A 15,819-nucleotide genomic window follows, 5' to 3' on the forward strand; every position below is an offset into this window, starting at 1 on the left:
CCCCCCCATTTTATTCCAGATGGCACTAGAGGTCTATCCAGCGCAGTGTCTAATTTAGACATTGCTATCCAGGAATTTTTTTAGTTGAGCTTGATAAATGCCTTCCATGATGTCATCTTGATAGGAATGTACACTACTGGCTCCTGCCCACTGCATTGAACAAGCAGCTGTGGCATGATCCATGAGTTTCAGCTCTTCTTGAATTGCCTTTGTGTGTTTTTATCCCAAATTTACGTTTAGTATTTGATCTTGGTTGGTACAATTATATTGTATTATAATTTTTTTTTTTTTATTTCAGATGACAATGCCAGCTAAATGTTTGGGGTTAGGTTCAGTGGAAGAGTGTCCGGAGTCCGTTTTGAGAAACCTTAAAGCCACTGTTTATATTGTCTTTGGCATTAGTCAGCTGTGTCTTTGTACTTTCTCACCTCTGCATCACCAGGAAGCTCTAACTTGTAATTGTAGTCTTCCTGTAAAGGGGGTGTTTTACCAGGAATCCTGCTCCCAGGCCAGTTAGCACATATCACCAGATGGGACTGTTTTCTCCAACTTCTTAATATGAAAAATGTCAAACATGGAAGAGTTGAAAGAATAATAATGCGTTGAACACTCACATACCCACCACTTAGATTCTGTAATCAACAGTTTGCTCTGTTCTTCTCATGGGAAGTTGTTCCCATTTGGGGGCAATAAGTTTAAGAGGATTTGATAACAGAAGTTGATTTTGGAAGGAGAATGGGGGTAATACACAGATATGAATTCCTGATTTTGAACTCTGCATCTTTAGCTACCCCAGGGTTAGGCTGGATGGTTCTAGGACATTCTCTAGTAATGGCTGCTTCAGATTCAAGCTCTATGAGAGGCGACATCTTCAGCTTTGAGTGTTCTAGTAACTTCAGTGTCCAGCATCTGAACTTTTTGGAGTCTCTGTGGTGATTACGACTGGCTTTCTGTTAGTTGGTTGAGATGTCTCCTGTTGGTGGCAGGACGTCAGGGGCATTGCAGCTAGGGTTTTGTGTTTTGGTAGCACTAAATTGTGCTATTAATTAATACAGTTTCTGAGCTTACTCTCTGGGTAATTATACATTTAGGATTAGTGTTAAGAGTCCCCAAACCCCATTTCTCAGCATAAGTCGAGGACTTTCATTCAGGGTCTTTCATTAATGCAATAAGTATTAGTATATTATATATTTGATACTTAAAATCCATGATCCATCCTGTTCTGTTAATTTGTTCTTAAGATCTTAGGTATTCTTAGGGGTCCCGGGATTAGAAGGTGGTGAGAAGGAACGAACTTCCTGTTATTAAATGCTGGGGATGAAATGCAGCAAATGATAGTTAACAGTGCTGTACCTTATAGACGAAAGTTGTTGAGAGAATAAATCCTAAGAGTTTCCATCAAAAGGAAAAAATGTTCTGTTTCTTTCATGCTGGGTCATTAAGAGATGATGGACGTTCACTAACCTACTGTGGTAATCAGTTCCTGATGTATAGAAATTAAACACCTTAAACTTACATAGTGCTGTGTGTCAATTACACCTCAATAAAACTGGGGGAAAAGATCTAGGTACTTTCAGGCAGCAATACAGGTTACTTATTTAGGTTTACAGTAGTCATTGGAGAAATCTGGTTTTTCTGTCTTACTGAGAGACCAGTGGGTGTTTTTTAAAGCAATGCAGAATCTTCTTGTTTTTGAGTTTCCTGGATTTTTTTTTTTTTTGCTGTTCCAGGCAGCATGTGGCGATCTTAGTTCCTAGATCAGGGATGGAACTCTTGCCACCCGGCAGTAGAAGCCAAGTCCTAACCACTGGACCACCAGGGATCGTCCATCCCTATTTTCATGGGAGGAAATTGCCAGTGTTTCCAGATTTATTGATTTTACATGCTTAAATGTACTCAGTTCCCCTTAGATTAAAATGCTGTGGTGACTTGCTGTCACTTAGAACCTGGAAATAAGTATGTTCTATCTACTTGGTCAACTTTCTAGCCAGTATAAGAGCTAGTAGCAGTTGTGATTGTCACAAATAAGTAAAATAAGATTCATGCTCCCTCTCCAGAGTTACAGCATTTTTCACAGATTAAAAAGAAAAAAATAAGAGGGAAAAAAAGATTAAAAAGTGAGTGAACTGAGCAGTTGTATGTATAAAATTGGAAATTCCAAAGTAAATAGTAGCTTCCAGAAATTCCGCAGCAGTGTCAAGTCAAAGACTAACCCGATACCGCTCCCATTCTTCCTGTGGAAGAACCGTGACTCTGTCTAGAGCCGCTGTTGACTGTGGCCTGTAGCTTGTAGCATTTATTTGTGGAGTGTGTTTAACAGGATTGAATAAACACTAATGGGAGGTAAATAACCCTTTTCTTTCTCTTTTTCTCTGTTTTTAAAATTAAGTAAACATTTAAATCAAAAGTTGGACATGTACTTATTTAAAAGTCAGAACTTTATACTTTACTAATTTTCTTAGAGAATGCATGTTTATATCTAAAGGATGATTGGTAATAAAATTTCCAATTACTATCAGGTGATACCAGTACCTTGGGGTCCTTTACAGCTAAACCTTTCAAAAGATGAAGCCTCAGCTGAAGATCAAGTTTCAGGAAAGGAGATTTTGACGTATTTAAAACAATTGGTGTTTGTAATGGCTTTGTTCCTCATACATACCAGAGCCTTAGGAGGGATCTAGAAGTGAAACTGTGATGCTTTTAACACAGCATTTAAAACCTTCAGAGCTGCTTCCTGTGACATTAAGAGGTGATGACTATTAACATTTTTACACAACAGCACTTGTAGTTTTGAAAAGATATTCACTCTTCATAGCCTTGAAGTGTGCTCTCTTCCTCAGCTGCCACTGTAGCCCCTGGCTGAGCTGTGTTTATCCTGCCTCCTGTCCTGGTAGCTCTCTGAACAGCCCGCTCCTCTGCACCCTAAAACCCCCGCCGTGGTCCAGGCCACAGCATCGGTTCCTGGAACACAGCGACAGCTGCTTCCTTGTTTTCTGCCCCCAGTCTCAGCTTCTTGAGTCTTCTTCCCACACTGCCCAGAGAGGCTTCTTCTGAAAATGCAAATCTAATGATTTCTTGGCAACTACAAATCTTCTGTCACTTCCCAAGTAGGATCAAGTTCCAGGTCTTGAGAAGAAATGACAGCCTCTTCAAAGTTCCCTCTGCCACTTCCCCCTTCTTTCTTCATCCTTCAGTTTTACTGGCCTTCCTGCAGTCTGGGCCTCCCTACATGGTGTGCTTTTGCCTAGAATGTTCCTTCCTTCCGTGTCCCACTCATCAGCCTCAGTGATGTTGCAGCCTCCTCTGCCTCCAAGACAAGGTTAGATCCCTGTGCTGTACCTTTCCAGAACATCTTTAACAACACTTACCACATCTAAAATGTTACGTAATGAACACGTGTTTCACTTTTTAGCTTACTAAAACTGCCTAAGTCCCATGAGAGCCCATGACAGTACCCTTAGCACCTAGTATACTTCCCGGCATACCATGCAGTTTGTTGGTGTAGACTGAGATTGAATCAGTGCTCACATAGTTTTGGGATGAAGTCGGTAGTTTCGCATTCATCTTACAGTTGAGAAAACCAAGGCATAAGGAAGTTGAAACTTAAAAAATTCAGCCAGTAAGTGGTAGAGTTGCCTGTGGGTCACACATCCAGGTAGTGACTTTGAATCTCATTCAGGTTCTTTTTTATTTGTTTTAACATTCTAAGCTTTTAACAAAATGTATGCCCAGTGAGTCATTTCTGTTTAGAAAGCCTTTAGGAGTTGGACAGCAGCCCCTGATGATGTCATGTTTGACTGTGAGGTCTTGGGGTGGGGGAGTTCCAGCTTTTGTTAAGCCTTAATAATGTTATGAGTGAAGCAAGTATTGGCAGGACCGCCTGGGCCTGTAACCTGCCCTTGTTGAGAGGTTTTTGCCTTAAGCTAAGAGTGTAAGGAAAATAGAAAAGCACTTAACTTCTTTATTGTTGTCCTAATTGATAGTAGTCGAGATCGAACAGCAAAGCCTTGGGACTCCAGCACGCCAGAGCGTCCCGTGGCCTTGGTGAGCCGCAGGGGCGTGCAGGGAGCCGGGCCTGTGAGGAGCTCTTGTTTGGTCAGTGAGGCCAGGGACTCTGAGAAGGCCCCAAGGCCACCGTGGGAGTGCTGTACAATTTGGAGGCTGTGTGTCTGCTAGGTATCTGCAGTGGCTCAGTGGTAAAGAATCCGCCTGCAATGCAGGAGCCGACGGGTTTGATCCCTGGGTCTGGAAGATCTTCTGGAGGAGGGCATGGCCACCCACTCTAGTATTCTTGCCTGGACAATCCCATGGATCGAGAAGCCTGGTGGCCTACAGTCCATGGGGTCGCAAGAGTCGGACATGACCGAGCAACTTGGCATGCACGCACCTGTTGGCTAATGGTGCAGTGATCAACTTAACGTTTAGGTGGTTTTGTTGGTCAATTGCTAATTCCTACTCTTTTGTGACCCCTATGGACTGTAGCCCGCCAGGCTCCTCTGTCCATGGGATTTCCCAGGCAAGGATACTGGAGTGGGGTGCCGTTTCCGCCTTCAGAGGGTCTTCCTGACCAGGGGATACCCCTCTCAAGTGTTTGGGAGCCTTTCCTCACCTCCCTGGTATCCTGTGCCGGCTTGCAGCTGTGTGTGGGAGGCCCTCCTGTGTTCCTACGCTTTTCTCTGCTAATTCTTTGCACAGCTGTTTGGGAGATTTACTCCACCGTCCCTGAGCCCTTCATTAATCTGTCTGGAACATAGTGTGTTAACTGCTTGCTCCAAAAGTTTATGGTGAGATTTGAGGGTGGGGGTGGGGAGGAGGCACAGGAATGCAGATGAATTAGCAGGCAGTGGTGTGTGGTATGGGTGACTAAGCGCTCTCTTTAGAGACGTGGCCTCTCGGCCGGCCAGGGGGAAGGCTTGAGGGAGGCGGCGGGGTTTGAGCCGCCCCTCAGAGGCAGCAGGCTGCAACAGTGGATGGACGTTTGAGAGGAGAGCCGTGTCTGCATGTTAGTATTCATCGGAATAACTTGAGGGTAGATTTGCAGATTCTTTTTTTAAATTAAATTTATTTTAACTAGAGGCTAATTACTTTACAATATTGTATTGGTTTTGCCATACATCAACATGAACGCACCACGGGTGTACATGTGTTCCCAATTCTGAACCCCCCTCCCACCTCCCGATTTGCAGATTCTTGATGAAAGCCTTCTAGAGGTGTTCGCAGAAAAGACTTGTTTATTTTTTCATTTTATTTATTTTTTATTGATTTATTTGGCTGTACCAGGTCTTCGTTTCGGCCCGCAGCATCTTTAGTTGTGGCATGTGAACTCGTAGCTGCAGCACCTGGGATCTAGTTCTCTGACCAGGGGTCGAACCCAGGCCCTGTGCAGGGGCAGCACTGAGTCTTAGCCACTGGACCACCAGGGAAATCCCAAGACTTCCAGTTTAAAAATACCGTTCCTCTTGAACCTTGTGCTTACCAACAACTGTTTTCTCGACAACCAGTGCAAACACCTAGAACTGAAAACAATGCGAAGCCTCCAGACGCTGCCCTTCTGAGTAATTGTAGTTTGTTTGCTTTACATGTCAGGATAAAAATAGTATTTAGTAAAAGGTCTTAGAAACTGTCTTCTTTAATGTTTTGGTATTTGATGTATACGTCCTGATTTTTCTGTAAGTTATTTTCACTGAATAATGAAAGCTCAGATTGCACTTATGTTGACTAAAGAACTTAATATCATTTTTTTTTTTTTCCTGTCTCTATAGAGCTGTGGGTAAGACTTGCCTCCTGATCAGTTACACTACCAATGCATTTCCTGGAGAATATATCCCCACTGTGTAAGTATCCTGAGTTAACCCAGGATTAACTTGTCAGTGATATGTGTGTTTTTTTTTTTTTGGATTCCATTGACCTTTCTGCTCTGCCTTTCTAAATCCTTAAGTGAAGAGGGGTGGTTATTTTCCTCTCAATCATTGAGGTCTAATTATAAGGTATTTGAACTTTTAAAAAATAACTTTATCTTTTTTTAATATAGTTTCTGCATGATGACAAAGCACACAGCTTTCCTAATTGATTTTCAGATTTTAGGAAATGAAAGTTAAACTACCTTTGAAGTTCAGAGACTGGATAGTGTAAGAGTTTCAGATAAGTGGCTTTCTGTGTAAAGGGTCAAGGAACTGGAACAAAGGGTCTTTTATGGTTTAATTGGCCTTTTCTGGCGAGCAGTCCAACGGTTACATGTCATTGTTGACTTTTGGGCTTTGGAACTGAAACCAGGGTGTGTGTGGGGTGTGGCTGTGGGGGGGAGGTGTAGGCTGGGGGGGTGGATGGGAGGACCAGCTGCTGAGCTGCCGGGTCCCTTTTTGGCAGCAGACTCGGTGGGGACGGAAAAGGGCCTCTCTGCTGATAGTCGCCAGGGAGCTTCCAGGCTGTGCCCGGGCTGGGGCCGGGATCCTCACCGCCCGCTGGGGCAGAGGCGCTCCGTTTGCACGGTGCCCACCTCAGCACCGCACTCAGCCTAAGCGTCCTGTGTGTGTGGGTGTAAGTGGAATCAAACTGTCCAGAATTTGTGGCGGGACTTCCCTCGTCTCCACGTGTAGGTAGAGCTGTAGATGACTCGGAGGTCCTGTGGTGGGCCCGACTCCAGTCACTTGCAAACAGTGCTGTGCACACATCGTTGCCCACGTCTTTGTGCACACGTGATTGTTGGAGGAACTGCGGCGAATCAGAAGGAGTGGGATGTTTTAAGCTTCAGGAGATGCTGCACGGTTGCTATTCCAAATGCTGTCACTCTGAGCAGCGGTGACGGAAACAGCCCTTTCCTACCACTGTGGTGAACGTGGGCTGAAAACAGTGCCCGCGTTATTTGCATTTCTGGTCACCGGTGAGGTTGAAACCTCGTGTTTCCTGTCCATGCGTAATCTTGTGTGAATTGCCGGTCAAAATCCCTTGCTTATTGTCCCACTGGAAATTCTCTGTACTGATGGAACTTCTGTGTGTGAAAAATACTTATCCCTCTGTCTCTCACTTGTCTTTGAACTCATAATATTCTCTGCATTTTTATATAAATATGCCATTTCTCCCTCTTGCCTGAGTTTAATGTCTTACTAAAAAATATTGCCTAGTTTCCCCTCCCCTCAAGGTTTTCTCGCTCTAGTCTTTATCTTTCATTCACCTGGAGTTTATTTTTTGGTGGCGAGAGGCAAGCACCTGATGCTTTTTTCAGGTTCTTACCCCATTTTTGTACCACTTACTGAATAATATTTCCTCTTCTCACTGAAGTGGAAGTACAGCATGTTTTTTCATACATCCTTTTCTGTATGAAAGCAGGTTTGGTCATGAACTTGTATAAATCACACTGGAACCTACTCAGACCATGACTTTGCTGTCACAGTGTAGTAAGATCCTAAGCTTTAGTCTTAAGTATGTGAAAATCAATTCTGGGACCTGACTTTAAAGGCTAATACATTGCGTTCTGCTCGGCAGGTGCCCCGTTCACCTTGCAATCCCAGGTGTCCGTGAACTACTCCATGGCACTCAGCGTAATTTTTTAATGTCCTCCTTATTTCTCCCCGTCAGCCTATAGGCTTTCTGGGCTTCCTCCTATTATAGGTAATTCATTTGTGTGTAGCAGCCTCAAATTAATTTAAACCCATGGTGAAACTTTGAAAGCGTTACCCAGTAGCTTCTCGGATCCGATTTGCTTTGTGTTAACCCTGCACACAGGTCTTAGGGTGGATTACCAAGGCTCAGCTGGGGACCAGCCTCCACCCAGGTCAGGGGTGCAGGGGCTGTTGTGGAAACACGGCCAGTGCAGCCCTGCTGGGGGCCCCTAACTGAGGGCGACCCTCGTGTGCACGGAACACCCAGCCCTTGGGGTTTGGATACTTGCATTTCTTCCTGGGGAGAGACCTCAGTGTCCTCTTCATCATGGGCAGGCGGGTTTCTGATGCCGACAGAGACCTGTTCTGGTTAAATTCAGTAGCTCGTGCTTGTGTCTCAGTGGTGCCCCCACACCCCAGCTCCCGTTTCCCTCCACTGCGCGCCTGCCGGCGGGGCCAGGCATCCTCTGGCCTGGCCGTCCGCCCTCGCGGCCCTGCCCAGCCCCGCTCAGCCCCAGGGGTGCCTGGCTCCTTGGCCGGAGGTTAACCGTTTTCCCTCTGTTCCGCAGCTTTGACAACTACTCTGCCAATGTCATGGTGGATGGAAAACCCGTGAATCTGGGCTTGTGGGACACAGCCGGACAAGAAGATTATGACCGATTACGCCCCCTGTCCTACCCGCAGACAGTAAGGAGCCTGAATGATTTTAGAGTGTCCTTTACACGTCCTCACGGTTTCATTAATTCATACCACCTCTCGATTTGCCTATATTGCCATCTTTTGGGTATCCGAGTAATAACAAATAACGTTGAACTACTTCAGTAGTGAGTATCTGCCTAGATGCGAACCGGGGCTTCGTCTGCTTGTTTGTGCGCTTTGCGTGTCCTCAGTATTGGCTCTGGTGGTGTGCAGTGTGCATTCTCCCGTGCCATTTTGGCGTAGCCATGCAAAATAGGTGCTGTTAGGTTTTGGCAAAGCTATTTTAAGAGCAGTTAGCTTCCAGATTAGTTTGCTTTGTGACAGTTCTGTGCCACAGAAACAATTGAGCAGTGAAGATGAAGGCTTCTTTAGATCAAGTTAGTGACTAATTCTATTGATTTAATAGTTTTTCTATAAAATATATTTTTGCAGCTTTAGAACCTAAATCTTCTTAAGTAAGTGGAAGTTTCAGTTTTATAACGTGTCTGCTGTGTCCAGTCCGACAGTCGCTAGCTTGGGCTTGCCTGCACATCAGCTAACTAGCTGGTCTCTCTACCGGCTGCTTACAGTTAGGCCAGTAAGCTGGTGGACATGTGGTCCAAAGCCAGTTTTCTCTAAATAAGCAGTTGTCTTCCTTGTGCTATTTCCTTCTTGTTACATGTCTCTCCTTTGTGTTAAAAGTGCTTTTAAAGACAACTTTGTGACTACCTGGACGGGGAAGTTTGCACAGAGGCAGCTGAGCAAATTCTTGGGCTTCAGATCGCACCCTCCGCGCTGTGTCAGGGTGGGTGTCTCCACCTTGAATCCTGCCCTGCTCCGTTGCAGGCTTGGTGAGGCGGAGCCCTTGGGACAGTCCCGGGCATGTGTCTGCCTTGGGCTCCTCCCTGTGCTTGCGCAGCTGTGCTGGCGGAGCCGGAGGCCCCCTTGGTTCCCAGGTGCCTCCAGGAGGGCTCAGGATCAGGGAGACGTCCCCCAGAGGGCCGGCCTCCACCTCGAGACTGATTGAAGTATCCCTTTGTTCTGAGGAGTGAGTGTGAGTGAAAAGAATGAATTCATTCTAGTCTACCTGCCCAAAGCTTGTTTTCTCGTGTTTGAAATATGGCTGTTTCTAAGCAGAAGTCATTGTCTTTCCCATTTACTTTTCTGATAGAGGAATCGTCAAGGACAGTTTCTTAGAGCTGTAGATTTTTGCTGATTGTTCTTTATCTGAGTTCCGGGAACAGTGGTCAGCAAAGATCAAAAGCATAAACTGGGAGGCTTGAATTGGCTGGCTTTTCAGATAATCTGTGAGTAAAAGTGAACTGTGATTATGTGTTAAAAATGAGCCAATAATCACCAAAAAACTTTGAATTCTTCAGTACATTTAGCAAAGTACTTATACCAAGTGGCTCCTTGCTGAGTCCAGATTTCAGTGGGATTTGCATTGAGTGGTAGAGTAGGCCGCTTGGCTTGCTTAGTTGCTAAGTTGTGTCTGACTCTTGCGACCACATGGACTACGTAGCCCGCCAGACTCCTCCGTCCATGGAGTGGTTGCCATTTTCTTCTCCAGGGGTAGAGTAGGATCCTCAATCAACTGGATCCCATCTGGAAGGTGGGAGGTCACTTCTGAGAAAGGAGAACTGCCTTCTGTGACTCAGGGCGTCCAGGGACGGGTGTGGCCTCTTTCTCGGAGGCAGTCAGTCACAGTGAGTCCAAGGTGATCTGGCAAGATTCGCACTGTGTGTGCTGAGCACGCTAGATCAGTGACCGATGGAGTCAAGCTTCGGTGAGTGCGGCCTGAAAGCCAAGCGGGTGTTGTCCTCCTGGGGCCTGGACTTGGACCTCGGGAGGGTGGTGGGCCACTTCCTGTGGATGCCTGCATCGCAGTGTGTGACCCCTCGCTTAGGCGCGGGGGACGAGCCCCCAGCTGGTTGATACAGCTTGGCCTGCCTGACTCCTTGGAGGATGAGCAGGTTGTGTTGGTTACTGAGGGGGAGCCCCTGAGTGCTAGATACTGGGGCCTGAAAGGTCTTCCTTTGGGCTGGGTGTCCTGCCAGAGGGAGCTGAGGGCCAGCTCAGCTGGCTGGAAGTGGCAGCCTGGCACTGGATTTAGTCTTGGCAAAGAGAAACCTCTGAATTTGGTACTAAATGACACCTGGTCTCTGGTTTGGCTGTTCGTCCTGTAGGCCTGTCTCTGGCTCATCCTCGAGTCTGCCCTGACCCACTCGGAAGGGCCAGCGGGACACTTGAGCCTTAGTAGTCTGAAGCGCTGGGCTTTCTTCCAGCCGTGTTTGGGCTGCAGGCAGAAAAAGGAAGGAGGAAGGAGCAGGCGGATGGCATCGTGTTAACTAATGTAGGACGGAAGGCATCTCTCCATCAGAAAGATGTTCTGAAGAGTGGGAGAGGGTAGGGCAGATGTGGCAGAGGGTGTTTTGATGCCGAGTAGTTGGAGCCGACCCCGTGAGTCCCCGCGTCATTGCGAAGCTTTGGCGTCACGTCCAGGCTTTGCGAGGACCAGGCTTCCGAAAGAGCCTGTAGAGTAAATGAGGGTAGTGAGAGAAACTAACGTTCGCTCTAGATTGTAAATCCGAGAAGAGTGGGGGAGATGAAATTATAATAGTTGTCTCAGTTGCCTTTCTTTTGATTCGAGAATTCCAGGTTCTTTGTTGCTGGAGAGCAAGTCTTTGCGTTTCTACGGGAACAGAGGAGTGAGTTGAAAGCTGGTGATAAACACGGCAGTGCGGTCACTTCCGGGTGGGCCCGCCATGTGCTCAGGACAGCAGCGCTGTTCTTTCAGCAGAGCAGGTCCCTGGATTCAAGCTGCACCCTGTGAGGTCGCATCCCTCAGACCCGGCCACCTTCTGGAACAGTGTCCCGGCTGGGAGGCCTGCTGTACAGATGGGCACTTCTGCTGGCTTCAGCTGGGCTCGTGTCCGAGAACCTGGCCTGGGAGCTTGGAGGGTGTGCAGTCACTCTCGGGCGCCCTTGTTGAGGGAAGGATGCCCCTTTCACACTGAGCAGAAGCTGGGGCTTGGTGGGCACCGTGCCGGTTCTGTGGGGAAGGAGCCTCTCGGTGTGTCCCCCACCCAGGATTTCCTGTCCTGGGTCTCCCCGTCTCTGACCTTCCCGAGCACCTTGTGCCCCGTGGGCCAGGGCGACGAAGCGATTCAGCGGCGCCTGGCCTCACGGGTGCTGTGCATCAGCATGTGCTTTAGGTCCCTTGGGAGGGTCAAGACAGGATTTGGATGAAGAATAGGTAGCGGGTTATATTGGCTTTCTTCTCGCTTTTTACTAAACTCAAACAAAGTTCTCGTGCATTACTAGGTTGGAGAAACGTATGGTAAGGAAATACCTTCCAGGGGCAAAGAGAAGCCGATTGCCGTATGTAAAACTTTCGATCGACTTCAAGCTTTATCTCTTCTCTCGGTTCACTTAGTTTTCCTAGGATTTCTTGTTGAGCCTCACGCTCCTTGAGTGCTTTGTTTGATCTACTCAAGGTGGGGGGTTTGCGGGACAGCCTGCCTTCTGGTTGCAGTCCAGCAGTCTGGGAACTGCCTCCTGCCCCTCCTGAGGGCCAGGTGGGGTGTTGAGCAGGGCCCCCCCCAGGGAAGGGGCGCGGAGGCCCCCGCTGCGGCTCACCCAGCCCCAGCGCTTGGCGGGAGCAGGACTCACCCATGCGGGCGCTCCTTCCTTCCTCCCGCTTTGGTGTCCGGTGCGGGGCCTGTGGGGCGCGGCTGCGTGCTGGGGAGCTTACCGCCCTGCTTGGGGGTGTCGTGATCAGCCCGGGTGGCGGGGACTCTCGGACACACTTGTGCATGCACTGGCCTTTTGTGTCGTTGACGAGCAGCTCTTGTGGGTGCTCTTCCTTCCCTTTCAGGTGCGAGAGATCAACTGGATGAACAGGTGTTGGCGGGCACTGTGTCCATTCACCACGTAGCATGGTTTTCCAGGGCAATGTTTCATAAACCGGGCATCCTAGAAACTCTTAGGCATTTAGGGAGATACTTAAATTTCACTTTTTGGGGAGCCATGCCACGTGACATGCGGGGTCTTCGTTCCCTGACCGGGGATCAGACCCGCGCCCCCCACAGTGGGAGTATGGAGTGCTGAGCATTGGAGCACCAGGATCGTCCAAGTTTAGGCCCTTCCACGATTCACTGCAGGTTCTCCAGAGGCCATGCTTGGCCTCAGGAGTCCTGACTGCCAGCGAGATGCTGCCTCCGCCCCAGACTGTCCTCCTGCCCGAGGGGCGCCCGGCCTTGGTGCCAGGGTGGATGGCAGTTCGTAAGAAGCAGTTTAACTGGAACCCTGTGACCTTGTGAAAATGTACTTAACATTCTGGTAGGGAGCTTAGTGAAAAAGGGACCATTTGTAGTAACGTTTTAATAGTATTGGTGTGGGACCCTGACACTTGACCTTGTCCCTGTGCAGGAACTGAGCGTCACGCTAATTCCGGTGGGAGTGGGAAGGGTGGGACAGAGGCCTCCTGGAGCCTGAGTAGCTGACCGTATTCTCTCCCCCTCTCCCCCACTCCCCTTCTCCCCTGACGGGCCCTTTGCGCGCTGGGTCTGGTCTGGGCGGCTGGCTGCGCTGGGGGGTGTCGGGAGCAGGCCGCCGTGCGCCGCGTTGCCCTGGGCCGCGTTGCCCTGGGCTCGTGGTCCGCCCCCAGCTGCGCTGAGAAACAAAGCGCTTTCCTCGCTGTGGACTCTCCCCAACAGCTCCTTGTGTTTTATTTTTATAGGATGTATTCTTAATTTGCTTTTCTCTCGTGAGTCCTGCATCATTTGAAAATGTTCGTGCAAAGGTAAGTGGGATTTTTTAGGAAAATATTCAGTTACATAACGTCAGTCTTGGGAAGAAGTATTAAAAAGTAAAATACCATTTACTGATAGAAACTTTCAGTTACTTATTTCTACTGCTTAGGCAGATTTTGATATAGGTAATAGGTTTTTTAGGTGTATGCCTTGAGCACGCTGTGTGCTGAAGATTCAGGGTCTGATTCAGAAGTGCTGTGTTCCTAGTGAAAATAATGAAGCACTTGGAGTTGGTGTAATAAAAGTAATGTCCATACTTCATACTCTGGCATGTTTTATGAACTGAGTGAAGCTGCGGGGTGTGAGGCCCTTCAGTTGGGCCTAGGGGCGTGTCTGGTGGGGGTCATAGTGGCAGAGCTGAGGCCTGGGTTGGGATAGTTGTGTGCTCATCCTTTGGATGCAGGGGGATTTTGTGATGACTTAGGAACTCCGCCTGTTTTACCAGAAACCAGGTGGCTGGGGGCGGTCCTCCCTGCTCTCGCTCGCTCTCTCACTGAGTAGAGCTGTCCAGGGGGGGTCCTGAGGCCTAGGCTGCTCTTCATGCCACAGCCAGGCAGTGATTCTAGAGGGGTGAGCCAGGCGGAGGGGGCGTGGTGATGGAGCAGGTGGTGAGCACAGGTGGGCCCCATGCGGTGTAGTTCAGACGAGCGGGTTCCTAAAGGAGAGTGGTGACTGGGTCCTGTCTCGGCTCCTAGTGGTACCCTGAAGTGCGACACCACTGTCCCAACACACCCATCATCCTGGTGGGGACGAAACTTGACCTGAGGGACGATAAAGACACGATCGAGAAGCTGAAGGAGAAGAAGCTGACGCCCATCACCTACCCGCAGGGCTTGGCCATGGCCAAGGAGATCGGTATGAGACCCCCATTGTCACAGATGCTTTCCCTGCTTTTATTTTTGTGGTGGAGGCTGGAGCCCACCTGGGGCAGTGGCGCCGGGGTCTGGCCTGCCTTCCGGACCGACTGGGCCAAGCAGGGCCCTCTGTGCTCAGGTCAGGGAGGGGGCGCCACTGCGCCCCGATCTGAGGGTGAGGCTGTGTTTCCCACAGGTGCCGTCAAATACCTGGAGTGCTCGGCGCTCACGCAGCGGGGCCTCAAGACAGTGTTTGATGAGGCGATCCGGGCTGTTCTCTGCCCACCCCCCGTCAAGAAGCGGAAGAGGAAGTGCCTGCTCTTGTGAACGTCGGCCCCCCACCGTCTGCCCCCAGGACCCTTTGTTTGCTTTGCTCAAACGGTGGAGCCTTCGCACTCAATGCCAAGTTTTTGTTACAGATTAGTTTTTCCATAAAACCGTTTTGAACCAATCAGTAATTTCTAGGTTTTGTTTGTTTAAAGTGTAAGAGTTCAAACTTTTCACATTCTATTAAAGTTCAGCCCTAAAATGACAAGCTTCCTTAAAGCCTTATTTTTCAAAGCCCCTATTCTTGCTCAGAGTTGCCAAAATACCCTGTGCACTAAGTTGCATTGTTGGGCTGAGAACACTACGCACTACGCTGTGGAAAGACCTTGGTCTGGAAGAGACTGTAGCTTTGGAGGTGGGAGGTGCAGAGCCTCGCTGGCGAGTTTCAGGCGAGAAGAGCGCGCACAGCCTCCTTGCTGAAACGCCGCAGTAACGAGTCACGGCAGCGGCCCACGTTCACTCCCTAACGCTGTACTGTACGTCAGAGCGCACGAGCCAGCAGCTCACTCTTTGGATCGGTCTTTTTGATTTTGTAGTGAGATTTTTAAAAACGAGTTCGCGTTTTAGCTTTTGTGAGATTCTGAACAGAACTCTTACCCCGTGCTCCCTGTGATGGCGTGTTCTGCTCTGTCCGTGGGTGCCCTGGGGTGGAGTGTGTGGAATACTTGTGATCAAAGAATGGAGACAGTATTTTGACAAAATGTGGAGATTAATTTACACTACACTGTACACGTAATCATTAAAACTATTAAAAGCATCACGGGTAAAAGTTTTAAAAGGTTAATTTCTGTCAAATGCAGTAGATGAAGAAAGGTCGGTATTATCAGTGAGTGTTTTCTTAAGCTTTTCCTTAAACCTGCCCACCCCTTCTGAAATTGGGCATTTAATCATCTCTGACCTGGTCATCCTCATAGTTGCTAACTTAGTAAGTGCTTTTCTTATAGAACTCATTCTTAATGAGCAATATGCCTCCTTGTATTATAAAATCTTTCTGAATATGCATTAGAAAATTTTTTTGTAGGTTAGTAAAAGTGCACTCCTGTTTTCATGTTGCTTTATTCAAAGCTAATAAGTGCTTTCCTTAGTTTTCTAGTAACTAGGTTATAAAAATCACGTGTTGCAGCTTTATGGTTTTTAAGATACTTCAGATATTCCTCAACTGTAAGCCTCAGCGTCACTGGCCAGATGACCGACACTGCCCCGTGAGTAGCGACACTGACCCCTCTGCCTCACCGCGTGCACACGCTTCCTGTCCTTGCCCTAACAATGTTCCTTGGGGTCTGAGGTTCCGCCAACCCTGTGCTCGTGCTAACGAAGTTCTGTACAACTTACCCACTGGCAAGAATACGAGCTTGGACCTTTCAACCACTAGAACAAAATTTTTTAAATTGACAGTTGCAGAATTGTGGAGTGTTTTTACATTGACCTTTTGCTAACGCGATTAGCAGTATGTTTTGCATGTATGACTTAATAAACCCTTGAATCATATGACTGGTAATACTGGAGTTCTTGAGAGCATGGGGAACCGCCCTCTGGTGTCTGTCTGCC

The 15,819-nt window shown here is 48.2% G+C and overlaps 1 protein-coding gene across 1 annotated transcript in view; it reads left to right on the plus strand.

Annotated features, from left to right (window-relative positions):
• RAC1 (ras-related C3 botulinum toxin substrate 1 (rho family, small GTP binding protein Rac1)) overlaps positions 1-15,757 on the plus strand; it is a 19,292-nt gene extending 3,535 nt beyond the window's left edge. Inside the window, exons 2-6 of the mRNA XM_010845782.1 lie at positions 5,763-5,834; positions 8,168-8,285; positions 13,018-13,080; positions 13,786-13,945; positions 14,141-15,757. Coding sequence (XP_010844084.1) covers positions 5,763-5,834; positions 8,168-8,285; positions 13,018-13,080; positions 13,786-13,945; positions 14,141-14,271 — 544 coding nt within the window. The 3' untranslated portion in view covers positions 14,272-15,757. The remainder of the gene's footprint in view (positions 1-5,762; positions 5,835-8,167; positions 8,286-13,017; positions 13,081-13,785; positions 13,946-14,140) is intronic.
• Positions 15,758-15,819: the final 62 nt, after the last annotated feature.

Source organism: Bison bison, unplaced genomic scaffold (assembly GCF_000754665.1).
Source record: "Bison bison bison isolate TAMUID 2011002044 unplaced genomic scaffold, Bison_UMD1.0 scf7180017864223, whole genome shotgun sequence".
Taxonomy (NCBI): Eukaryota; Metazoa; Chordata; class Mammalia; order Artiodactyla; family Bovidae; genus Bison; species Bison bison.